The sequence below is a fragment of the Pezoporus flaviventris genome, unplaced genomic scaffold (assembly GCF_033815535.1).
Source record: "Pezoporus flaviventris isolate CSIRO_AGI_PZ_B2104156 unplaced genomic scaffold, CSIRO_AGI_Pfla_v1 ptg000066l, whole genome shotgun sequence".
Classification (NCBI taxonomy): domain Eukaryota; kingdom Metazoa; phylum Chordata; class Aves; order Psittaciformes; family Psittacidae; genus Pezoporus; species Pezoporus flaviventris.
This window is the reverse complement of record NW_026892614.1, coordinates 8,787,287-8,813,384: the sequence shown is the minus strand read 5'-3', so window position 1 is coordinate 8,813,384 and position 26,098 is coordinate 8,787,287. Positions and strand designations below refer to the sequence as shown.

The window sequence follows — 26,098 nt, the reverse complement described above, 5'->3', positions numbered from 1 at the left end:
CCAATGAAATCTTTGAAATTTGCATTTAACTTCACTTAGTGATGATCTTCTGTGAGTTTCTAATAGCAGGAAACAGCTATCACAGGGGGAGCTTGAAAAAACAAAGTCAAGAATTGAATGGTGAAGCGAGTAGATAAGCATGATGTTCAGTTAACTTAAGGGCTTGCATGCAATAGCTAATCAATTACCTACTGTATTTCACAGAATATTTGCTTTGTCATCAAACCAATGGAAAATTGCCTGCTCTGTGTTTGCACGGTGACTGTATCAAAGCAAGTGGCTAAGGATACTATCCTAATGGGAGACGATAAGGGTTATGTTTATTTGCTTACTGTGAACAGTGATCACTTGGCATTAAAAAAACGTAAAGGCAAAAGAGAATCACAACTTCAGGTCTTGGACTCCAAAACTTTTCACATGTAAGTTGCTTATGATAAAATAGTATCAGTCTAGCAATTTTGGTTTTCTATTTTGGTTTTCTCCTGAGTACATGGAGGATTAGCTTTTCTGTATAAATTAACCCCATCTACCAAAAAAAGAATTTTTCAAACTGTAGCAAGTGTGATTTGCTTACTGTTGTGTGAAAGAACTGCCATCATTACCAGTAGGGGATCTTACAAGAGAACTTTCAGCTTCCATGGAAGAATTCACAATTGCTGTTACCCAGTTTGACATAGGCACAGCTTTATTGTGCCTTATTAGATGGAAGCATAATTGCAAATAGAGAAGTGCATATACAACCCTAATTTTAGCTCTGCTTGCTTTTGGCTCTGTATCTGCCCTGGATATTAAATTTTAGCATAGGTTATGTATAATCTCACAGTAAAAATCCCTGTCTCCCCATGGACATACTGCAGTTGATGCTAGTGTATCCCAATAACATCTCAATTTATATCCCTAGTGTTAAGCGCAAGCTACATGACGACTGGGTTATGAAAGTTAAGTATATTTCTGACCTACATTGTTTTGGATCCTGCTCCTCAGACAGCATTTGTTCATTTGTTTTGGATGATGTAAAGCGACTAGAGGACAACTTGTAAGTATATCACATCTTCTGAAAAAACAGACCTCTTGCTATATAACTTTGCATGAGATCAGTGCCTTGCAAGGTGCCATCCTGTTGTATGGAAGTTGTCTTTTCTGTAAGTATTGTTAATACAAACAAAAATACAGCTGCTTAAATGCATAACAATTTTGTTTGTTAGCTTTTGATGTAGGAGACAACTATCCGTATATGTTCATTACTCACAGCCCTTAAAAATAAGTTGTGTTGGCAGTGTTGTTCACTCCAACTTCTCAGCAGGCTAATTTTAGTTAGAAGAATGATTGCTTTGTTACGTGTATGTCATATATCCATTCATTAAAAATTTATATGCACACTAAAATATCTTTAAGTTTCATTTATGGTTTTAATTTCACAATTTCAGTTACATAAGCTTCAACCAACAAAACAATTTATTCTGAGAGCTGTGAAATTGATTTACTATACAGGAAAGAGGTTGTGGCCTCCTTATTTGGCCATATCCTTATTCGTATGGCCATCAGTGCTACAGCTGATTCCAAGCCTTTCTAATCTATGATTTTAGAATAGTTTATAGCCCAATTAGAAAATAGATAATACAAAGACAATCGGATGTAAAGAACTTTAAATAACTTATAGATAGAACTGTTCATTCAAATATCTCAAAGCATTGTAAACATCAGATCAGTTTCACAATTCCTCTGTAAGGTACATCCAGAGAGAAATAGGTTTTGAAAGCTAGTAACAATTATGATAATCCAGTTAATGTCTTGTATAATGTAGGCCATAAATATTCACATAATAATTCTTGCATCAATCTAATAATTTCAGTTTTTATGAGCATTGCATGTCTGTTCGGGTTAGGAAAGTGAAATATGAAATAGAGCTTGTCCAAGGTCATATACTGTATAAAGAGAAAAGCTGAGAAACCCCATTTGATTTTGTTAAGAGTTTTGGAATTAATTTGAAGAGAAAGAAAACAAAGACTGCAGAGCCAAAAGTATGGTCAAAAGAGTGTATGCTACCACCTTACATTGTAATACAGAACATTAACTATAAATATCTGGGTAGGTCTTTTTCATTTAACATTGATTATAATTTTGTCTCCAACTGAATAAATACATTTCTCTAAGTAGTTTCATGCAACACCTCAATGAAATTATATTTAGACAACTGAAAAATTACACAGCTGTTAAAATGAAATTAATAGCTCTAAAAATGGGCATGGATCAAATTTCTTTGAAATGCCAATTTCATACATAATTATACTTGAAATATATGACTTACTGGTGCCAACAAAATAAATTTCCCCAGTTAACATTGCAGCCAGCAATTGCTATTGTGCTTGAAGGGGGATGCAATGATCTTATCTCCTATGTGACTGTCAAGTTTCTTTGTGGATAATGGCTGATAAGCAGTTATAAACTTTTCTTGTATCTAAAACTGGGAGGGTGTAGGTGGGATCATAAGGTGCTTCTGTTGGAAGGCCATGACTTGGGCAGGAATTCATGCTGCCAGAAGCCCTTATTCACACTGATGTTGGAAGATGTCGTGGTTTAAACCCAGGACAGAAGAGTATCAAGACCATTCATTAAAGAGCCAATAGAGGGTTATATAAAAGTATTACATTAAAGAATTAAGGGAAAAAAGATAATAAATCCTGATGAAATCTGCCACACATTTATATCAATTAGTTGCTATTTTATATCATTAAGAGAATTGGGACTCCTCTGTTAGAGGTCTGGAAAGAAAGCTTTGCTTCTGCTATGTAATAGGGAGTGAACAGCCTAGAAAGAATAAGCTCTTTCATTAATCTTCAAAGTTTCCAGAGTCTTTTGTAAAATTTACTGTTATCAGTAATGTTTTCAATATCTATGGTTACAATTTAGCCTGGAATAAATGAACTACCTACTTGTCTGGATTTCAAGGAAAAAAATTAAATGTGTACCCATTTAATTCTGTACAGCCAATTTACATTGACAGTCACTGTTTCCTGGGAGAGACTGGTGTTAGTCATGCTATTGCTCAAAGATCAAGAAAATATTCACTTATTAGTAGGAATGTATGAAACATGGAGAGACAAGCAGAAGTTGCTCAAAGGATGGGTTTGGAAGGGACACTGAGATAATCCCAGTCTGTGTTGGGTGTTTGAATTCCTGTGCTTCATCAGTGAATACAACAGAATAATTCAGCTGAGTTCAGAGGCCTGTGGTGTCTTCATGTTGTTATACAACACAAAATAGATAAAATAGAGGCTATGCATTATACAATTATACATAAGCAGCAGAAAAGTAACTGCACTTCATGCAAAAATAGAGGCCATAATACACCTCCATGTATGGAATGGGCAAAGGCAGTTGGTTTGATACTTTCCTCAGTGATGAACTGCTTTAAGCATGGAGATGTGTGTGAGGGTTTACTTTATCAACAGCTACCATTTTAGTATACTGTTTGGAGTATGACTGATAAAGGATTAAGATGTTCAAATCAGAGACTTATTATTTTAATGGAAAGTTCAGTATGTTCCTATTTTATTAATGCTAGTATCACTGTAAGGCTATATAAGTCACTGTTATAAATCAATTTGCTTTTAACAAGAGACTGTATACATTATGCAAACAGCTATTTATATACTATAGAAAAATAAGGTGGAATGACTGTAGACTATTTTCCTAATGTTTCTTACCTGTAATAATTTTTTTTTCTTTCATTAATGATTACAGACCTGTAAAGGAATTTTCTGTCCCTAAAGGAGTCAATGCCTTTACATACTGTAGAAAAGCAAAACTAATTGTCACTGGTGGTAAGTATTGGATTTTTTTCTCAAGAGATTGTACTGTTGTGGTTTTTTTTCCCCAGTTAAATAAGATCAAGTAAAGCTGAGTTAGTATCTTAAAAATTTAAATAATTCTTAAGATAGTGTCTTAAATTATAGGAAATAGATGTCTTGCTTTTAATTGCTGGGAGCCTTACTCTGAAAAGATATACTTCCTTACAGGAATCTATCAAGGGCTCAGTCTGGCTTGGAATCAAGTATCATAGAATCATAGAATGGCTTGGTTGGAAATGACCTTAAGATCATCTAGTTCCAACTCCCCTGCCATGGGCAGGGATGCCTCACCCTAGACCATGTCACCCAAGGCTCTGTGCAACCTGTCCTTGAACACTGCCAGCGATGGAGCATTTACCGCTTCTTTGAACAACCTTTTCCAGTGCTTCTCCACCCTCACAGTAAAGAACTTTTTGTTTATATCTAGCCTGAACTTCCCCTATTTATGTTTTAACCTGTTACCTCTTGTCCTACCACTACAGTCCCTGATGAAGAGTCCCTCTCCGGCATCCTTGTAGATCGCTTTCAGATATTGGAAGGTTGCTATGAGGTCTCTACACAGCCTTCTCTTCTCATAAGATAAAACAGGAGAAACAATATGTTGAACTACTCTAAGGCACCTTTCCAAGTCACAGTGATGGTCTTGGCCAGGTTATACACATTATTCCTTGCATTATTAGCAGGGCTCCCATCCTTTCCTATTACTCTTTGGCCATCCTTTCCTGTGTTAAGCAATCAGATCCTATAAAACAGAATGTGGTTAGCATTTCCTACAGGTAAAACTGGAGGATTCTACTGTAGTATTAAAACCATCATGAAGTGTCGGAATAGTACAGGTCAATTACACAAGAACTAATAAAAGTTTCTGTCACACACTGAAAATTCTTACAGAAATAGCAGAGGAAGAGAAAAATCTGCATAAACTTCCTTCGTAAGACTAGCTATGGTATGCCAGACCAAAGGTCAGCCTAACGCACTATCCCCTCATTGACAGTGACCAGCAATAAAGGCTTATGGCAGAGTATAGGAATAGGGCAGTCATGAAGCAATACTTGCCCTAGGTACATGTGTTAGTTGAAATATCTGTCCTACAGGTAACAAAGCATTAACTTCTCTGAATCTAACACTACTAAAACCTCACGTTTTACTGGAATTCACTGTATGGTTGATATGAGCCATGTCTGAAAAAGATTAATTGAATGTGAAAAAGGTTGGGGAAAACCTATCACACAGAGACTGAAGAGTGCATTTTTTATAACCTAGAAAAATGGTAATTAACAAGGAATATCGTTGCTGTCTTTAAAAATATAAGGAGGATAAATATTAGACCACAAATTAGAGCAGATAAGTTTGAGAAGGGTTTTCTGAATAGCAGCAGTTGCCGAAAGAAATGCCCTCATCTGCTTAAAATTTTTGAAAGTATAGAGGCTGGAGGCTAGACTTGGAATGCAGAACCTCCTATCCCATCTAAACAGCTACCTAATCAGAATACTGTAGAAGCAGACGAGCTTTCTCAATACTGCATTTTAATTTGTCTTGACTTTCACTGCACAAAAGTACAGAAAGCATGGGTAACATGACAAAAGCTTAATAATACGGTGTTCAAGGATTCTGTAATGAAGATTTTGAAAAAGTATAAGAATTGTACTTGTAACAATATTTTAGTCTATTTCTGGACCATAACATTTACATATCCTTGAGTTGGAATCCTGTATTGTTTGTTCATTCATTGACCTTCACCTTGATATTAAATGGCATCCTCCTGCCTCTCACCATTATTCCCAGTGCTTAGCTCTGCTGCTTCCTTTAAGCACAAAATTAAATTATTCCTGAGCTAAATTACTAACAGTCACAGGAGACAGTGAGAATGCATGGCCAAAGACAGACAGGAAAGGATCATCTCTTTCAAATTTCACTGTGAAGTTTAGATTAACCAAGGGCTACTATGAAGCTGCACCCAGAATTAAGAATAAAGTTACAGTGCTTGAGAGATCCATCTACTAAAAGTTGAGCTTTAGAGTTCAGTGCTATATTAAGAAAATACACTGCTCATGATGATGCAATAGTCTGACTAGAGCGCACTATGTTTCTGTATCTCCATATCTGTTGTCTAGCTGAGAAACATGTATTGATGATCCAGTTAAAACAATCAATGACCAGAGCAGGTGAATAATTCATGTATCATAATATATAGATTTCTTGGTGACATAGGCAAACATTTGCGGAAGCTATGTTCATATGTCACATCCAGCAATTAAAAGAAACAAATCCAACCTTTGATTGTAGGCTAGCTTCTAAAGTATTCAGTGGGGATAAATCTACTAACCACTTTACTAACTCCCAAACTATTGATATTTAGCCAGGTATTTATAGCGCAAATAGTACTCAAAACACTACAATGTATTATTACAATGTGAAGTGACTATTTCAGAAGTCATGTTTTAACAGCCTTACTCTTTCATAATTTATTTAGATGTATTTGAATAAATTAATGAGTTTGTCAGTTCTGTGACTCAACATAATTTTGTCTTCCTGATATCTGACATTTATAATAATGAATAAGAAAGATAAAAGCAAACTTGCTACAGCATTCACTTTTTATGCTAAAAGCTAGACTTCATCCAGTAAAGTGTTAAAAGCCTGATAGTGGCCTAAAATACATAGCCCACAGTAATTTAGAATAACTTTTCTGTGTAGTATTTTGCATTAATATTATGTTGAAGGGTAAAATGATATGGTTTTCTTCTTATTCTGTATCCATTTCAATTCCAATCGTGTCTTATCAGCTCAGGAAACAGCTACAGTTAAAACCAAATTATGTGTATATATAAAAGCTGGAGGTGATCACTTTTAAATGATATGACACAGCAACTTCTAACACTATTAGTTCCTCAAATCCAGGTATGGTTCTTCTGTGAACAATAAAATAGAAGAAAAACAATTAGTAATTTCTAAGTATAGCAGTAGCAGCTTAAGACTGATACAAGGAAGTCCTTTGTACTTGCTTAGTATTCTTTGTGTATTCCTGGCACAAGTGAAGTAACTCGTAACATATTTTTCTTTTACTGGCGCTATACATTGGCATTGACATTTTCAGGAATTTCTCAAGAATCCTAGTTACAGAAACCACATTTCAGGACTAGTATTAGCCTTCAGAAGCATTGCAGACTCTTTTCTGTGATGCATTCTAAATTTAAGAAGAATATATGACTGCAGAAAAAGAAAGAGACATTGGTCAATATGATAAACATATGAACTTGTGTTAATTTACCAGTTATCTAACTGTTCCAAAGAGGTTTTGTAAATATTACAACTCAAGATTATTTTGAAGTCAGGCTTGAAGGTATGACAAGCTGTTTTAAAGAATAAGGGGTATGTCTGTGTGAGAAAAGCAGTATAGAAAGAAAACACGAGTTATATTTTTCATTTCTATTTTATCAGAGGATGCTAAGCTAGGCCTAGCATTTGTCATTCAAAAATGCTATTGTTCTCAAGGGGGTTCCAACACCATTGAGACGCAGACATCTCAGCAGAACAGTGTAAGCAATGAAAATGATTTGACAAAGCATCACATGTTCAAAAATGGTATTGGAATCCATAACATCCAGTTAGAATAGAGCTGTGGTCAGAGAATCTGAGTTTAAAAAAAACACCAAAAAACAAGCAAACCAACAAAAGCCTCTCACACCCAAAAAAAAATACAACCAGAAAACAAAACCAAAACCAAACAAATCCATAACAAAATACAACCAAGCCTAGAAAAAAACAAACAACCCCCCAAAACAACCAACCAAACAAAAAAGCAACAACAGACCCTATATATTTTCATAATTATTTAGTTGGGATGAGAGAACACTGAACTGAGCCCATCATGATTTAAATCATTGATTTCACAGAATCTTAAATATTTGCTAACAGATATGTAGAAAGATAATTCATTTTCAAGCTTTTCTTGAACGTGGTTAGTACCCATGTCTTCTGTGACAGGATTCTGAATCCTGGAGGCATATTTGGAGCACAGAGAGAATACATGTTCCAGCAAATGTTCCAGTGAAGCAGTGAGGCAGCAAATGTTCAGGCCAATCTGGCATTAGTACAGAAAAAGGGGACAGAACACATCTACTAAAACCAAATCCACATCAGTAAAAGGATCTAAAACTGGTCCACTGTATAACATGAGAAGCAAACAGCATTATTAATGTAGGAAAACGTTTTCTTTCCTGATGTTGCTTGTTATTCCTATTAATATAAGTAAATAACATGTACTAATGATTCTATCTGTAAAAGAAATCCTGTGCCTCAGTTAAAGGGTGGTATCCCCTTTTCATTCATCTGCTGTCACCTCAGGAATATAAAGAACAGAGCAATTAGGAAGACTAAGAAAGATACTGTTCCTCAGAGTGCATCAAGTAGGTAGCTGAGTTGGTCAGATACTGTCAACAGCTCCTTCTTAGTTCACCCCAGTTTTAAGACATGACAGTTTTCATTTGGGGCTGCTAAAGGGTGTGTTGTCTGAAGCAGTGTTTGTTCCCTCTGACATTATAACTCATCTCATCAATCTCACTGGAGGCTTCTGTCTACCATTTTTTGTGCCCTCCTGTTGACCCCATAGAAGGTTTGCAAGCTGAGTTTTACTTCCATGGCCTTGTTTCTCAGTAATGTGTACTGGCTGGATCACACAGGTTCTGCTAACTTTCAGGACATGTCTATGAAAGCCCAACACAGCATATGAGGAAGTGAGCAGGAGCCCATCATGTTCTGTAGCTCCCCATCCAAAAGGACTTCACTAGTGCAGTTATAGCCTTTTAAGTTACCTCCTGTAACGCTTACTGCGCAGACAGCTAATGTAGATTAGTTCTGTCTGAAATTTGCCCTGAAAAGAAACTGATTCCCACTGAAGTTACTGCTGGTTAGCTACTTATCCATGGCTCCTCTTTCCTGTGCAGAAATTATCCCTCCATTGTGCTAGTGCAGCTGTTTGCATGGTTGAATTCTCAGTCACACTTGTGAAATGAGCCAGCATATACCAAAATTACTTTCTGTTGTAGCTATTTTAAGAATAGATCATTTCTCAAGGGAGACTCTCTCATTTAGAGAGAAGCTACATAAACAGTGGAACCAATTTAAGTGAGAGGACAATTTTTAATGGAGTAAAAGGGAGATGGGGTGCTTGTAAATGAATTGAATATTGCTGTAGTAAGAAAAAAAGTAACAGATTTCTGGAGTGAGAGATGGAGGAAGGGACTGACCAATGGCAGTAGATTGAACAAGCTTAAGGAAGATCCCTGGAGAGAAGACTGCAAGAGCTTTTCTCTCTTTTAACAAAACTGAGCTCAGTGTCATAGTGTTCAGGTTCGGTGAATGTTCTCTTGGACCATGGAATTCCTAGTCTATATGGTTTTTGTTTTCTACACTTCAAGCCAAGAAAAAACTGAAACTCAAACTGAAGTATAGATAAAAATATGGCTATTTCATTTATTGTGTGTTAATAAAGTGTTCAAGTAATGGCATACAATTCATTTAATTGCAATATTTGCCAGGATTTGAAATTGAAATATAAATTAATGTCAAACTTAAATTGTGCTCATGTTCTCTTGAAACTCCTGTGAGAAATGTGAATTATTTCATTGCACGAGGTACAGCTGTGTTTAGATCAGTATGTAAACTCAGGAGTTTACTAATACATCTTTGTGTTTTGAAATATTTATGGAAATTATGACAAAAACAGTACAGAAAGATTCATTTACAATGCAATCAAGGATTATTCTCTATAATGTGAGTAAATTTAATGTTTGAACACACAAATAAATATGAAAGACCTGATTGCCAAGACACAAAATCACTCATCAGCGGCTATTGTTTTGTATCAGTCCTCAACTTTCATACCTGCTCCCCATCCTGTTCTTCATGCCCACCCTTTTCCATAGAGGTGGTTGGCCCTTCCTTTCCTGGCTTAGCGGACACAAAAAGTGTTTTGATGTTTTTTCTAAATTAGATCATTGAAGGAAAAAATCATAGTCACAGTTCTATTTCTAATAAAGGATTTTGCTTCTATGGGACCAGCACTAGTAGTCATACCCCATGTCTCTGACATTCCTCTGGCAAAATGAAAAAAATTTGAAACACAAGTCAATTATGTGTTTTTCATACAATTTTGGGGATAAGCAATGAAAACATAAGCTGGAATCCAGCCCTTAGAATGAAGAATTCACATCCTTATGTGGGAATTGCCTACTTGGTGGAAGCAAGAGACTTGACAACACAGCTCTCCATTACAAAGCTTATTTGTAATACCAGTGACTACTCGGTCTTTTTTTTTTTCCTTTCAGGTAATGACAAATATCTTCGTTTGTGGCATCCTGCTGTTAATAGTAAGCCTTCAGGGAAGCTATCGGGGCACCTACATAGCGTTGTGGAAATTGTGACAAATGAAAAAGATCAACATGTGATCAGCCTTTCCTCTGCAAAGGTAAAATGCTTAACTTCATGGAAATCAATGCTATAAATGCAAGTAGAAATTTGGTTTAGAGTAAGTACTTTTGATGGCATATAGCCCTAATCTCATCCATTCTTTTATTTTAATAAAAGGTGAAGTTTTAGCTTAGAATTTCCAAAATTTTGTATCGAGAAGCAAGGCTAGAATGGAACTATTTGACATATTTTCTTTCTGAATGTGACAAAAGAATACTTACAACAGTAGATATTAACCCTAATTTCCATATTACTTTGGCGACTGCTGGAATTATTTCATAACCTGTACTTGAATGCTCCATTCTGTAGTGATCACCTGCAAAAGCTTCCTACAGCTTCATTTACTCTTCTCTCTTCCTGTTAGCTTACTAAATCCATAGGTTGAGTTTTTCTTACACTGGTGACTCTATACATCATGTTCAACTATTGACCTCTTTCTGATGAGCACCTTTTACAAGGTTTACTGGTCCAAAATATTGTCCATGAACAGGAATAGTAATATAATCATAGAATGGTTTGGGTTGGAAAGGACCCTAAGATCCTCTAGTTCCAACCCCCCTGCTATGGGCAGGGATGCATCACACTAGACCATGTTGCCCAAGGCTCTGTCCAACCTGGCCTTGAACACTGCCAGGAATGGAGCATTTACCACTTCTTAGGGCAACCCATTCCAGTGCCTCACCACCCTCACAGTAAAGAACTTCCTCCTTATATTGAACCTGAACTCCTCCTGTTTAAAATCAATAATAAAACTTCTTCAACCAGATATTGCAAGATTTGCTGGAAATAGATGGAAATATTACCGAGCTATTCTGTCTGTGCTGCTCTTCTGCCATAACTGCTTACCACTGCTCACTGAGGTACCAGTAAATACCACCTTTTCATGTCTTTAATCCTATTCTTAAAATAATCCACACCCTTCTAAAAGTACTACTATCTGAAAATAAGTCACCAGAAATCTCCCATCATCACATAATCCCAGAGCCATACCCATTCCCCCTTCCTCCTGTAAATCTATACCTGTCTATTCTGTAGGTAACTGTACATTTCCTACACTCATACATTGCTGCCAAATTAAGGAGGGTTTTGACAGATAGCCTGTGAGCTATACATGTAGGAAAAATGGAATAAGACATAAGACATGACTTAGGGAAATGAGTGTACATGAAGATATTTATAGAAAAGCAAATAAGAATGAAGGCCCTGGGGAAGTAAAGGACCAGAAGGCTTCTTGAGGTCCCTTCTGGGCCTTTCTGTGATTCAACATGATTCCAAGGGAAGCAAAATCTATTTTATGAGTCTCCATGTATGAGGATACCTGATCTTAACTAAATGTAGCTAAGTTGTGCTGTGACATCAGTAAGATCAGTTGTACATGAAAATGAATATGTGGAAGTGTTTTAATTAAAAGCTAAGTGTCTTCAAACAGCTCTTTAAGTTATAAATAGAAATCACACTCCTCAAAAATATAAAGAAATAAATTCCTAGACTTTCAGAAGTCAGGTAACTCTTGTCACAGTTGAAAACTATATCAAAAAAGAAGGGATCCCTCATAGAGAAGTCTAAGGGACTTTACAAATAAAGTGGCAATGACTTTATTGTGACAAAGACCAATTTGCTTTCCAATAAGGGCTAGCATAAGAAAAATCAAAATAGTTTCCTCTACTTTGTTTTCATCTTTCATTCACTGTGATATAGGAGGTTCCTGAAACAAAACAAGGAGAGTCCACATATCTTTGCTGAAAATACATCAGACAGATAACGGTCTCACAGAAGCACTGTAACCAAGGGAAACAAAATCTCCTTATAGTTAACAGATTTTTCATTAGCTGTTTGACAGAACAGAATTAGGGAAAAGCTTAGGAAGGCTAAATTAATACTTTTTTGGAAATCCCCAAAATTAAATTTTCTCTGTGAAGAGCATGATCGTGTAGACCTGAAATCAAAGAAGGGTTATCTTTATTTCTGAAGTGCAAGAGTTTTTCAGAACCAATAAATTACTTATAAATAGATGCTAGATTAAAGACAATATTGAAGGCATCCAATACAAGCCAAACTTGAAATTCATCTAAACTATTTTGAGCAGATTCTTTGTTTACACTGGGGCACTTTGGCCAGGGTGCAGTGCAGCTTTCTGGAAAACATTGAAGAAACCTTCTATGATGTTTAATTGAAAAAAGATTAAGAAAGAATTAAGAAACTGTTTTGGAATTTGAACTCAAATGATTGCTCAATTTAAGAAAACAAAAATTCCTCAAACTAGTTCTGCACTTTGTTTGCGCCAATACTTTAAGGATTTCTTGATGGAACAAATCATTACTAAACCGATGTCAGGCAGCTATTAAAAATAATGTGTGTTTCAAATTCTCTTATCAATAACTACAAATTAGACAGAGCCATAGATTTGGAAATAATTTCTTATGCCCTTTAGTCATATGATTTAGTGTTTCCACTGTAGTGACACTGAGAAATAGGGGAGGGCCAAGGCAGGGACTGTGTTAATTCTGTGCTGCTGGATTTGCTTCAGAATATAATATTCCTGGAAACAGATCTGTTCCTGATCTTCCAGGTTTTGAAGAACTTAAAGCCAAGTGTGCATCGTTGCAAATATAGTTGTACTCCACAGCCATGTCTTTTTCTCCATCTGTTCAGTTAAGTGAATTTATTAGGAGATCTGAAATATCAATGTGATCTATTTGTTCTTAATCATAGCAACATGTTCCAAATCTTATGTTGAGATTTCCCATAAACACAAACTATTCTCTGTGTTAAATTATATATCACAGAACAAGACGAACCACATTCATCACAACTACACTTACTGTCTCCCTTTTCATTGTAAATGTTTCCAAAGAGAAAATGCTCTTAAATTTGGCTGAAGGTATTAACCAGTCCTCTGTATCACTGCACCAAAATAGTCTTGGGTTTTTACATAATACATGAACACTTTGCTAAAGTTTCATCATGTTGCAGTCATAGATTAGGTCACTGGCATGAAAATGAAAGTGTACGTATTTATTTGTAAATACAAATGTACATAAGGAACTCTTTGATTGGAATTATTCTGCAGAAGCCACTAACCCACATATCAGGAAACATATTTTCCAATATGGTTGCAACAGCCTATTCTCTTGATTTATGCTTGTAATTTTAGTGATCATTATCATTATAAAAAAGAGAAAAAAGTGCTGTATGACCCACTATAGTTGGTTACAACTATTTTACACCTTTTATCTTAGGTCTGAAGGGGTACAAAATGAAATAATATAGCTTATTCAAGCACTGAGGCAATATATTTTTACTGAAGAGAAATCCTCGTAGAATATGCAAATCCTTTAAAAAGCTCTATCTTTGGACTTGGAATTACAGCTAAGTAGCATCCTTGGATGCTTCAGAATACACTAGTTAGATGATGAACCATGACATGAGGTGGATGTTTCAAACCAGGCAAGTCTATCCTTTATAAAAGTACTTAATCTGCCTGGTTGTTACATTGGCACTAAAGGCATTTTTCTACAAATTTAATAGAAATTGCTGGCCTTTTTTAAAATGGGCCCAGTCAGCTGGAGAATCAATTCTACCAAGTACAGGGTAATATGAGAGCAATCTGTGGAGCAGAGAAATAATGGAAAACTAACCTGGCACTATACCCTAGGTAGAAGAATGCTGCACAAGAAATCTCTGCTGTGTTCATTTTTATCTCTCCATATCATTCAGTCCTTCATTGCCTCTTCTTGTCTATAGTTTGCTCATTCTTATTCTCGTTCTGCAGCCTGAAACATGTATAGCTTCATTCTTTTCATATAACAGAACTCCGAATACATTCAGAAAGCATTAAGTTAAAAAAAAAAACAAACAACCTCATAGGGACAGGGGTTATTAAACCTGAAGATGCTGCAGGAAGCAGATCATTATATGAAAAATGATCTTACACTCATAGTGCTCTGTGGAAACAAGATTAAGGCCATGGAAGAGTCCAGACCAGACTGCATAGTCCTTGTACTGAAAGGCTGTGAAGCAGTGACAAACTCTATCTTATTTAGTGCAGAGAGGGGATTCACAACTGGAACAGCAGAGGCTACAATTTCATGTCTTGCCTAACTTGAGTTGTTAGTGGAAATTGGTAAGCCGAAATTGCCAGTTCTTCCATTTGTTTTACTAGAATACCTCCAGTGGTGGGTTTGGTTGAATTATATCACTTAAGTAAGTCAGCTGAGCAAGATTTAAACCTACAGGCTTCAGTGTCTAAAAACAATCTCAGTTTTGTCTGATGATCAACAGGGCTAGTGCAAGGAGTATATATTCCCAGCCTTTACACCACTGTGTGGTCTCATTTGTAAACAGCAAAAAACTTTTCTTTTAAATCAGTGAAGAGAGTGTTCTTTAGACTTTCTCTTCTCTCTAAAAGTAATTTCATTTTTGGCAGTAAATACCAAAAGAGCAATGCACACATTTACATGTGGCAGGGGACTAGTACAATAAACAGGGTGATTTCTCACTTCTCCATTCTGGGGCATAGCAGAGTTTCATTCCATTTGTAATTTCTTCAAAACCTAATACAGCCAACTTGATGCAAGTACATAAACACCTCCCTGCTGAAATTTGCCCATATTAAATTAACTCTGCTATATATATACATATATATATATATATATTAGTTTTATTCTTACAGAACTCAAGGGCAGATTTTTATGTGTTTCAGGGAGGATGAAGTGAGGTAAAGATATCTTACATATTTTTGTATTTTCTGACTTTTGCATATTTACTCAAACCTTTATGTTATCAGTCTCCAGTGCTCTCTCTCCAGATCTGCATAATGGCAATCTGGCTGTGCAATATCCCTGTAGGAAGTCATAAATGTCTTTTGTCTGTCTTGTGATTGTATCAATGTCTGTGTGAGTTAGTGTGGATTTTTTTCCAGCCTATTTTGAAAGCACATGACATTGTTTCAAGGATATATTTATAATACAGTCATTTGTCTTCTGGGAAACAGGTGAGCTGGAAGCACAATGTTTACTTTATGTCAAACCCTTGCTAATTGCGGCTGTTACTAGAATGTTCTGTATGTCAACAATATTCAATTTAACTGAGATAATTTGAAAAAGAGGCATTTGGGAAATTTGCTCCAGTCGTTCTGCACAGAAATCATGTGGCAACATCTTTCATATACTGCTTTGAAAGTTAAAGTTAATCCTTCTCTTGCTGCTGAGCTTTTATTCTCTTCAGTTTATTTGTTCCACCCTGCTATTAAGAATTTTATTCTCCTCTTATATTGCATAATCCTTCAAGAATGTTGAATATTATTCTCTGGACTTTTCATATAACTTACCCTGTTTTCTGTTATTTCCTGTCCCATTTTCCATCATTTGAATTACTTTGTGTGTTGAGTAGTTTGCAAAAATAAAAACAAACCTACAAAATAACCTAGAAAAGAGAAGACTCAAGGGAGATCATCAGCGTATATAAGTATCAGAAAGGAGGGTGTAAAGATGGAGCCATGCTCTTTTCAGTGGCGCCCAGCAACAGGACCAGAGGAAATGAAAACTGAATCCTGAATCACAGGGGGTTGTGTCTGCACATCAGGAAACACTTCTTTTACTGGGATGGAAAAGGAGCACTGGTGCAAGTTGCCCAGAGAGGTTGTGGAGTCTCCATGGTCCTGGGCAACCTGCTTGAGGTGGCCCCACTTGAACAGTGCACTTAGACAAGGTACTCTCCAGTGGTCCCTTCCAACCTAAGCCGTTCTGTGATGCTGTTTCTGTGAAAAAGTAAAATCACTTCAAACCTTATGTCTAGGGTTAGGGCATCCTTCTAAGATTGGCTCAAAATTGGTAGGAAGAACCTGACTTTTTGAGCTCCTCTGATACAGGTTTTCATAGGCAGTCACCTCTGTCCTACACCTTTAGCCTCCAGCTTCTGACCCACAAACCATCTAAATGTCCACTGAAACTGTTTTCCAGAGGTGTTGGGGGTTATTTTATGTTTGCATTAGGGATCAGGTAGGTTTGTTTTCAGTACACAGAGCACAGAGAGGGGCATACAAAGCCTTTACACACTCTCAGTCACTGCATAGCACCCAGTAAATACCCTGCAGGCTCATTGCTACGCAAGTAGACTCACTATTGCATATAAACCAGTTTATTTCCAGCATTCCTCCACATTTGGGAAAAGGAAAGCAACCTTATATATTACCAGCCTAATGGTACTATCTGAGGAAGTAAATTGAAATGTTCATAATTTTGAACTTTGCCAAATTACTGTCTGAATAAGACACTAGTTAAAGTACCATCTGCTACACCACATTGCATTAATATGCTTAGAGCCAAATCCTCCTCGCCTTAGCCTCACAAGTAATCCCATTGACATCAATTTGTTCCCACGTCTTCTAATAACTACAGCGAATTATAATACTTTGCAGGATCACCTTCAGGGATCACAAGACACATAATGGCACTCTCTCCAGATAACTTACTCTAATAAGTAATAGAGCAAGCAGAACTGCAGTCTGATCTGTGCTTCATGCCTGGTGATTTTTGTCTTTGAGGTTCTGTATGAATCTGTAAATATTCCACATAGACTGTGGAGACTCCAATCCCCACAGTTGAACAGTGTAGCAAATAGGGCCAGATGAACTGAACACTCAAACAGAAAATCAGCTTTGTTGCTTACTCTTCCTGTCTGTGCCTATAGTGCATGCTGTGGCTAGTGTAACTTCTTTCTGCCCCAAGAGTGGTTGGATTTTGGATTTTCCTGCACAAGTGTTTTTTCATAAACTGTTTTAAAAACTTGCAGCATCACCATTCTGTAAAACTGAGGAAAGTTGTCTGTCTTTCAAAAAAACCCAAATTTTCATGAGCTTACAAAAAATATCTGCAGGATGTGAGAGCTTGGAAGTACTAAAAAGAAGTTACTGTTTTATCTTGAGAGTTGTTACTTTCTTCAAAGCAGTGTATTAAGGTCACTTTCTTATTCTTAACTAGCAGTAATTTGAAGGGATTATCTCTTGCTGGGTGTGGGAGGGTCAGCAAATCCTGGGCTCTTCAGTGCTTTTCTGTCTCAGTTAATTGCAGACAGAAAGGGGCAGAAGAGGATTCACTTCTTTCAAAGTCAAAGCATGCTTCCACAGTGGCTTCCTCATAGCAACCCAGCATGAAATAAGTGTTCCTGAACCTGAACTTTATTGTACTGAGAACATGTAAAATATTTCTTTACCAATTTTGTCTTGTCCTGTTTGCCACCTTTGTTCTGCCTCCCTCTGCTGCTCCCATTTAATTTAGTAAAATGAATCTGCTCTGTGTCTGTCTGTGTGTGTGTATTAAGAAAAATAGAACAGAGGGTGTTACTGTTTTTACATACTCATAAAACATACGCTTTAGACTAGAGGGAAAAGATAGTTCAGGCTTTTTTCTATGCTCTGATTTTTAGGGCTTGAAGGAAGGTGGTGCTTGAAAGAGAAGTGTTTATGTATGCAAATATACATCTTTCATTTTTTTAAAGGGTTCTCAGAAGGCTTTGACAAGAACCCCGCTGAATTCTGGATTGATATGGTTTCAAATTTTGCTTTGTCTGTGGAAATTCCATCTGTAACCAGGTGGGTTTGCCACTGGTTTGAAAAATGAAAGACACAAGAGGAGTGCCTAGAACAGAGGGAACTGATCCAGACTGTGGTCCTGGAAAGGATAACAAAGTAGTTTGCTGACGCTGTTACAGGCGAGATAAGAAAGTTCTTCAATAAATAAGTAGGACAATGAAGTTACTATTAACAAAGCATCCCCAAGGCAACTCCCCCTAGTCACCTCCCAATTTCCAAATTGCATGCTTTTTGTTGCCACTCTCTGTGCCTGAATTCATGCAGTCATGTGTGTGCTGACGCAGATGAATAGCAGTGACATTATATCTAGTGGCCACGCTAGGGATGCCTTGTGTGGGAATCACTCATGTGGAACAGTGGTCTATGTAATCTCCCCATCCCTGCCCACAGGGTGGGAAAGGAAGAAAGCTGGAAGGAGGGAAGAGATTTATGAATACTGTGATTTGTCCAGGTGTTTGCTGTCACTTTAAGTGACTGCATTTTCTTAATGTGGTACTGGCATTAATAGCTGAACAAGCAGCGAGAAATAGTGCAAGAGGCTTTTACTTAGATTCACTTGTTGCTGTAAAATCAGCACTAACTGTTTTTACATGCTTTAATTGTAACTGTGCCAGAATTGAGCTTGGAGATCTACCTGCAACATTGCCCTGACTTTCTCAACTTTCTTCACCAGTTCTTCTCTCTATTTTTGCTGGTCTACTGTCAGGTGGATGAACAGTTTCACCATTTTTTCTATTCAGCTGGATTTCTTTTCTCAAGCCTTCTCACTGCCTGTTTCTCTTTTGGTATGCTTTAGAAATTGCATGTCTGAGTAAACTGAAATGTAATCAGAAGCCTATCAGAGGAATATGTTGGACATGGTTCCTCTAACTCAGTATTGTATCAGGGAAAATTTAGTCTCTGTAGAAGTTCCTTAGAGCATTTTCCTTTTGAGCTTTCCTGAAAACAAAGAAAGTATTCAGGAAAAATTTTCTTCTATTTAAAATTCTGAAACACCCACCATGAACTTCTCTGTGGTGCCAAAGGATGGATCTGTTTCTTTTCTTTCCTTCCTCTTCAGAATTTTGCTGATCCAATATAACTTCCTTTAAAATCAGGTTACTAATGGAAATTCCAATAACCTCAAAATCTGTGTATTTCCCTGAATAATTTTCATCCACTGTTGTCTCTATGTTTATTCTGCATACAGTGAACATTCTTCTATTTGTGGGGGCTTTCAGCATGGTTTCTTTAAGCCTTTTTTTTTTTTCTTTTTGGCAATGGTGTTTTCCCTGTGCTGAGATCCTCTTTTTAGTGAAAAAAAGACCTATACCGTAACATTTTATAACATACAGAGTAACAAACATTCATTCTCAGTCATGGTGAGTGTGCCTTGGGAAGAAATAATTCCTGGCAATTGAAAAGAACTCATAACATGAACATATGCACAAGTGAAGTCTTCCTCATTATCAAAAGCATTTTTAAGGACATGACATATTGCCTGTGAATTGTAATGGGCACACACTCTGTTCAACAGAGAAATAAATAGATTTCCGAATTAAGAAAGGAAAAGGCTATGGTGAAGAAAGCTGAAATAGTCAAAACTTGTGCGTTATGTTTCAGACTAATATTTGCTGTGTGCCATTTGGGAAACCACTTACTTTCTGTTTTTATAGGTATAAAATGAATTTTTTTCCTGGATTATTTACATTAAAAAAAAAAACAACCCCACTGTCCTGGGTTCAGGACACCCGCAAACAGTTTAAGTTTTTATGGGATCAAATGCACATATATTAGTGGTGCTCTACAGACATAAAATTATCTAATTGCAAATCTGCGTAGAAAGTATTTCTCAGGGCTATTTCAAGTTTTCAAAGGTCTTTGTATTAAAAGGTGAGCAACTTTACGGAACTGAATTTTCTGAATTTTCAGCAGTGAATTCGATTGTAGCTGTTTTATTTATGAGGCTGACAGATTGTTCTTGTTTTTTCCTCAGAGTTCTTCCTGTCAGATTTCTAGCTTGGTGTTAGGAAAGATGATCTAAAAGCAATTACTTTGCAAATCAAATTTCTTTAATGATAATTTAATCTGTCTTCCTTCTACCAGTCACCAACTTTTATAAGTCAGTAGCAGCATGACTGTGCTGAATTTGAGTTACACATCAGATACTATTTTCTAGCACTTCTCATATAAGTCTGGCTGTAAGTCATTTCTTGGGTCATGACTTGTTAATGGCCTTAGCAAGTAGCTTGTCTTTTATGAAATTATATGAAAGTGCCAATCAGAGTTCTATGTTCAGGCTAGTCTGGCTGTTTTTCAGAGCTTCCAGTGATTGTGCTAATATATCAGGCAAAAAATAAAAAACCAACAATTTCAAAATGAGCTTCCAGTCTCTCTGTCCTAATTCCACTTTATTCTTTTTCTGTTACAATGCTCAGCTGTTATGGACTGATGCTCAGGCTGGTTTCAAGGGGCTTACTGGGTGGTCTATCCACAACGGACGGATTAATGTACCAATACAGCTGGTTTTACCTGTGGGTGAATCAAGCAGGTTTTCAGGAATATAATGCACGAAACTTCACCAAAGCGGTATGCTGCAGACGCCCTTGGACTTGGACCTACCTTTAACATAATATTAATACAGGAGATCCTGGGATGAATCAAACAAATGGCTACAGATTTCCCTAGGATTTTTCCTAGTTGTTTTTTGGGGTTTTTTTTCTTCATCAGATCTCCCAAAATTCAAGCTCTTTTAGAGAAACAGCAGCCCAGCCCCAGTCAGGGCAGGATGGCTGCTTCATGCTTCCTGGCCAAGCCCACGAATTTGCCTAACTGCATCAAAATCACCAAAGAAAAGCCACTAAGATGTCAACTGAGTGACAAAGAATAAGGAACAGCTGAGAGAGGAAGACCTCCAGGGACTGTAGCACAGGAAGCAGAATTATTTATACAAAATTTCTGTCTGAGATGGAGCTCAGTCATCAAAATCAGTTGAATATTTCAGGGGTTTGTCCTGATGTGTTTTGTGGATTTACATTATATGGATCATTTAATGCAATGATTCAATGAATTTTGTCAACACCCACAACACTCCCGATATTGATGGAAGCACTGTACCAACATGTCAAAATCCCAATTAAAAATGCAGCCCCACCTTTTAGTAACACAAGTGAATGAATACAGATACCTTGCACAAATGCCTACATAAAACTCACCATGGTTTCGGCAGCTGAATAAAAATTGCAGTCAGATGTGATGACAGAATGACTTTTGATTTTTTTTTATAGTAAGATTATCTTGCAAGAAAATATACCACACTAAAAGCCATGACATCTGAGAAATTAAATCATGATTTCTTTTAGGACTAAGAGCAGTTTGCATGGGATAGCAGTGAGTTCAACACAGCTTTTGATCAGGCAATCAGGCAGGATGAATAATATACAATTACTATCAAGTAATTCTGCGGTTTAAAGAATTTTACATTGTGTTCTCCACTGAAACTGAAAGTAAAACCAAATATATCTAATGTATCTAGTGCTCCTTAGAGATTAGTATCCAGGCTGTGACCACTACCATTTGCTTACGGAGAACACAAGAACTACCTATGCATTAAAATGATCCTTCTGCAGTGTTTCCTGATCCTGATTTGCTCCAACATCTGCGGTCAGTCAAAGATTACAGGAATTCCTTTACCTGGAACCCTGTGAAATTTATCTTTTTACTGTTGCACACCATTTGATAGTCCAGTACAAATATGAGCTTTTGAACTATTGGCATATATCTGTAAGTGACTGACTGAAAAGTATGACACAACTGATCCATCTTGTCATTAAGGAGTAGCACCAATTCTCAGATCTGGTTCTACTATGGACTTGTCAGGTCAAGATTACAGAGCTCAGCCTTTCTGGGCCTTTTATCCTTAGTAAAATGGGGATAAAGATATCTTTGATATTTGTTTTGCTAATTTGGGGAAGTACCATGCTTAACAATGTGATTTTCATTGGAGACTATAATATTACTATCATAGAAATGAAAAGTAGTTGAAAATCCAATCATGATATAGTACAAAATTTTCTCCCTGCTCTCTCCCTCCAGATTTTTAGAGTGTGGGACATACAGACTCTTTCACTGCTGCAGGTCTTCCATGATACTCAAGTCAACCCTGAAGAGATGGAGAACTCTGTCATGTTATTTGACAATGATAATGGCGTGCTTATCTCCGGTATGTTGCTGCAGTTGATGTATGAGAAAATGTCCCGTCTCCTAGAATGAGATTTTCTTGATGGTTACATACTGCTGAAGCTGAGTAAAGAAATAAAGTATATAAGATGTACAGAATACTGGGAGGTATTTGCACATTAAGACCATTTTAAAGTGGATCTTGTTATATACAGTGCTAATTTCAATATAGAAATATGCATCAAAAATATGCAGCATGGGAATTAACAGCCGGAACAAAAGGAAATGAGAAAGCCTTTTCTGAGGGTAAGGCGAGGCTTCCTCAGAAAAAATAAACTACAGATATTTTCTGTAGCCTTGCCATTTCTTGAAAGCTACTAGGCCACTGATATTCCCCTAACTATTCATCTAGCACCTTCCTACCATTTGGAGATCAAAGCAGCAAAGTACAGTCTCTGTGGAGACCTCACAAATGCATTCAAACACCTTATTTAACTCAGTAGCTACAGAAAGCCCCACAATCTCTGCTGTCAACAGATGTATTATCCAATTGGTCAGGAATAAAATACTGTGGGAACTCAACTTAGTTTCTGGGCTCTGTTTCCTGACTGTATAACAAGGAGCCTGGAACCTCCAAGGGACCAAAGCTTTACAGGCGAAGGATGTTAGCCTTCTGCGTCTAAGGCAGAGACTCCGGAAACTGGCAGGGTTTACCTTCCCCAGAGATGTAGCCACTGAAAAAAAAACCCAGCTTTGAACCTTTTCTGGGGCTATCGAGGCCTGAGACATACCAGACAAATAATTGTTTTTGGAGACAGCTTTTTCTATCCTTGGATGAGGAACAAGGCACAACGCTTGCAAAGCTTGTCAAATCTGAGGACATGAATGTGAGACTTCTTTTTTTTCTTTTTTTCTTTTCCTTTCAGTGATCTGCTAGTTTCTGCTGAATCTCATTGCCAATAAAGTTGTTTTAGAAGCCCAAATATATATACACTGGACTAGTGCCCACAAATTGTTGTATCAATTTAGGCATTTGGTACTCATTGCAAATCTTAAGAAACTTCAGTTCTTATTTTAAAAATGCCAAGAATATTAATCAGTCAAGTTTTTAAAGATTATTTTAATTTCTAAAGGATAAAGGATATCATCTTTTCTTCAAATTTGTTAGTAAGATTTTCAAGGCTTAGCGGTGTATGGATTTTGCATTGATAAATCCTTGACAAAAGGAGGTAACTTTGGCCTTAGAAACAATGACTGGAGCAGTACCTAAATATCGGAAAAAATCTAGTCCTGGATTCTGTTAATGATTCCATTAAAAGGTTAAGTGAATGCCTCCTTGCCCCTGAAAAGGGCACGAGACTGAGGCTGTACATGGGCAAATGAATTCTCATTGCTATGTACCTAGTTTTACAGAGATTTTCAGTTATTTTTTCATCCATAAATCACTATCACCTTCATGCGTCATTTAAATATTGCCATAGATTTCCTTCTGTGCCTTTTTCCAAGCTGCTGTCCTCTATGCCTGGACTTACACCAAGTATTAGGCAACTTGGTCCTTTGCTGCATACTCACTGCTGACTGCTGCTCCTCTCCTGGTAGAACTGTAACTAGAACTGCAAAAGGAAGCTGCATATGTAGTCTGGCTTGTGAGCCTCCGTTGTAAAAACCTTGTACTTTCTTTTGTCATATTGTCCCCACCTATATCTCTGTCTTTGCAATCCTTCTAATCTGAAAGCACTGTAAAATGTCTGGAAAACACCATTCAAATTCACAGTGCTGTATGAAGGAAGGTACTAGAAAGACATCAGCATTGCCTACTGACATCTGAGATGGGGATTTATGACTCCTAATGACTTGGAGTCAGGGTATCAGTCCCATCAAAGGTGGGTAGGTGGTGGTTTAAGGCAGGTAAATACTTAGCCATTGTTCAGTGCCCTTTGTGGGGGGCACATGTGAATGTTTTCTTGTTTAGAGAACACATATGCTGAAGAAACAGACAATATTCCTTACCATCTTCAGAAGAATTCGAATCCTATGTTTTACATAAAATCTTTCTATATGCAGGGAAAGTAACTCCTATGATACTCAAAATGTATATATTCCCACACCTCTCACCCTGTGCAGGTTCAGATGTCATTGATATTTATCCCTTAACTCATATGATACAAGATACAAAATACGTGCCAAGGACACATAAGAAAAGCATCAAGGTTTTAGTTTACAACTGGGCTTTTCACCAGATTCTCACTATCTGCTCTGAGTCAATACTGAAGGTGAGTGTAAGCTGTCTCCATTTAAAATGAAAAATAAAAGTCTCAGCTTTTTTTAATTACAAATAAGTTACTGGGCAATTAGGTGGTTACTTTTTATTATTCAGAGCCTCATTTTGTTGTTTGGCATAGAAATTATAGTTCCATTATTTCTAGTTAGATTTCTTTGCTTTTGCACTGTAAAAAATCATTTAACAAAAACTTCTCTGACTTAACAAGGGTCTTTCTCGTAGCATATTAAATACTGTCCCCCCTTGCTGGAATGGCTTCTCTGGGGAGAGGAACATTTTCAGGGAATTACATTAGTATTTCAGTAATAGAACATGGCAGTGTGCTATTGTAAAAGAGAATGTTTTTCACTGACATGAAAATTTTCTCTTGGAAGCATTAGTCATTCACACTGGAACACATTGTGTGATGAGTTTTAGAGGATATAGTAAAAATAATTACTGTCTTATTTTTCCAGGTCTGGGACCTGGAAACGGGATATCAAGTATATCAGATGGAAGATGCGCATGGGCTGAATACTGAAGTGACCTGTGCAGCCATTGAAATACATGGGTTTTATTTTGTTACTGGAGCATGTGATGGTAAAGTAATGAAATATTTATTACATTTTTATTGCACTTATTTAAAATGACATATTAGAAGAGGAGATGGAACTTTTTGCCTTGATTCTTACATTGTCAGAAGATTGAATTTTGGCTTTCTTCCAAGGTGGGAAGGAACTCACAGATGTCTGTATGGGGAAAAGGGGGCATGTCTTGGTTGGGTTTTATCTGGTAGATAGTTCACAGAAGGGTGATTTTTGGCTGCTTGGGCCCTGGTACTTTGTTAGCCTATTGCTCTCCAGAAGACTGTCTTCAAAGCTCTTGGTCTGAAAAGGTGGTTCCTCATAGCACTTAGATCTGTAATGAAATGGCTGCAGACAGAAAACAGCAGGTTTTCAATTTTATAGTATCCAAGATCAATTTTACAGTGTCTGCAGACACTGAACACTAGAGTACATGTATCTACATGTTTCCTGAATTTTTCACAGGTTTTATTTAGGGTGCATCAAGTTTAGGTGATGTGACAAGACCTCTCCAATACACAAGTGCTACACTGAATTCTGCAGAAAACTTTTCATAGTTTTGTAATCTGGTAACATAACTGAATAATTCTTTTCACATTCAAATGTTCAAGAGTACACACCTGAAGCATTAAAATATATTACATATATGAAAGCTGCATCACATAAAGGGATGACCTTTTCCACTTGGTATACTGGCTAATGTTTCTTGCTTATACTTGAGAGTAGAGACTGCACTTTAAGATTATAAGAGCATGACAGAAGGTGAATTCTGTCAAGCCATACAGAAGTGAAGTCATACGTAATAACTGCTTCACTTAAAATAATGCTGTAACTCTTTCTCCCCACTAGCTCTGTGGGACAAGTCCAGCAACCAGGTGCCTCTGCTCCTTGCTGTAGCTGAGAACCTAAAGTCTTCTGCCTGACAGACCACACTCTGCCAGCTCTCCGATGTTGTTAGTTCAGAAACAGAAGTAAGATAGGTTCTGTCTTTTATCCTGGGCTGTAGCATAAAACAGCCACGGAAAAAAAAAGATGGAAACATGGTGGACCTAGTGGTGAAGATGTTTTCTTGTAAGTTTTGTGTCCCTGAAGGTGCTTTCCTAAGAAACACACACGCTGTTACGGCTTTCAAAAGGCCAGTGACATAGCTCAGAACCTCCAATTGGATTTTCTTTTTACTTCT

At 37.0% G+C, this 26,098-nt stretch overlaps 1 protein-coding gene across 1 annotated transcript in view; it reads left to right on the top strand.

Moving 5' to 3' along the window:
* The window catches only part of WDR64 (WD repeat domain 64), a 61,391-nt gene that overhangs the window by 16,033 nt on the left and 19,260 nt on the right, over positions 1–26,098 (top strand). Inside the window, exons 7-13 of the mRNA XM_061471173.1 lie at positions 205–419; positions 902–1,036; positions 3,745–3,824; positions 10,181–10,320; positions 21,988–22,114; positions 24,196–24,344; positions 24,808–24,931. Coding sequence (XP_061327157.1) covers positions 205–419; positions 902–1,036; positions 3,745–3,824; positions 10,181–10,320; positions 21,988–22,114; positions 24,196–24,344; positions 24,808–24,931 — 970 coding nt within the window. The remainder of the gene's footprint in view (positions 1–204; positions 420–901; positions 1,037–3,744; positions 3,825–10,180; positions 10,321–21,987; positions 22,115–24,195; positions 24,345–24,807; positions 24,932–26,098) is intronic.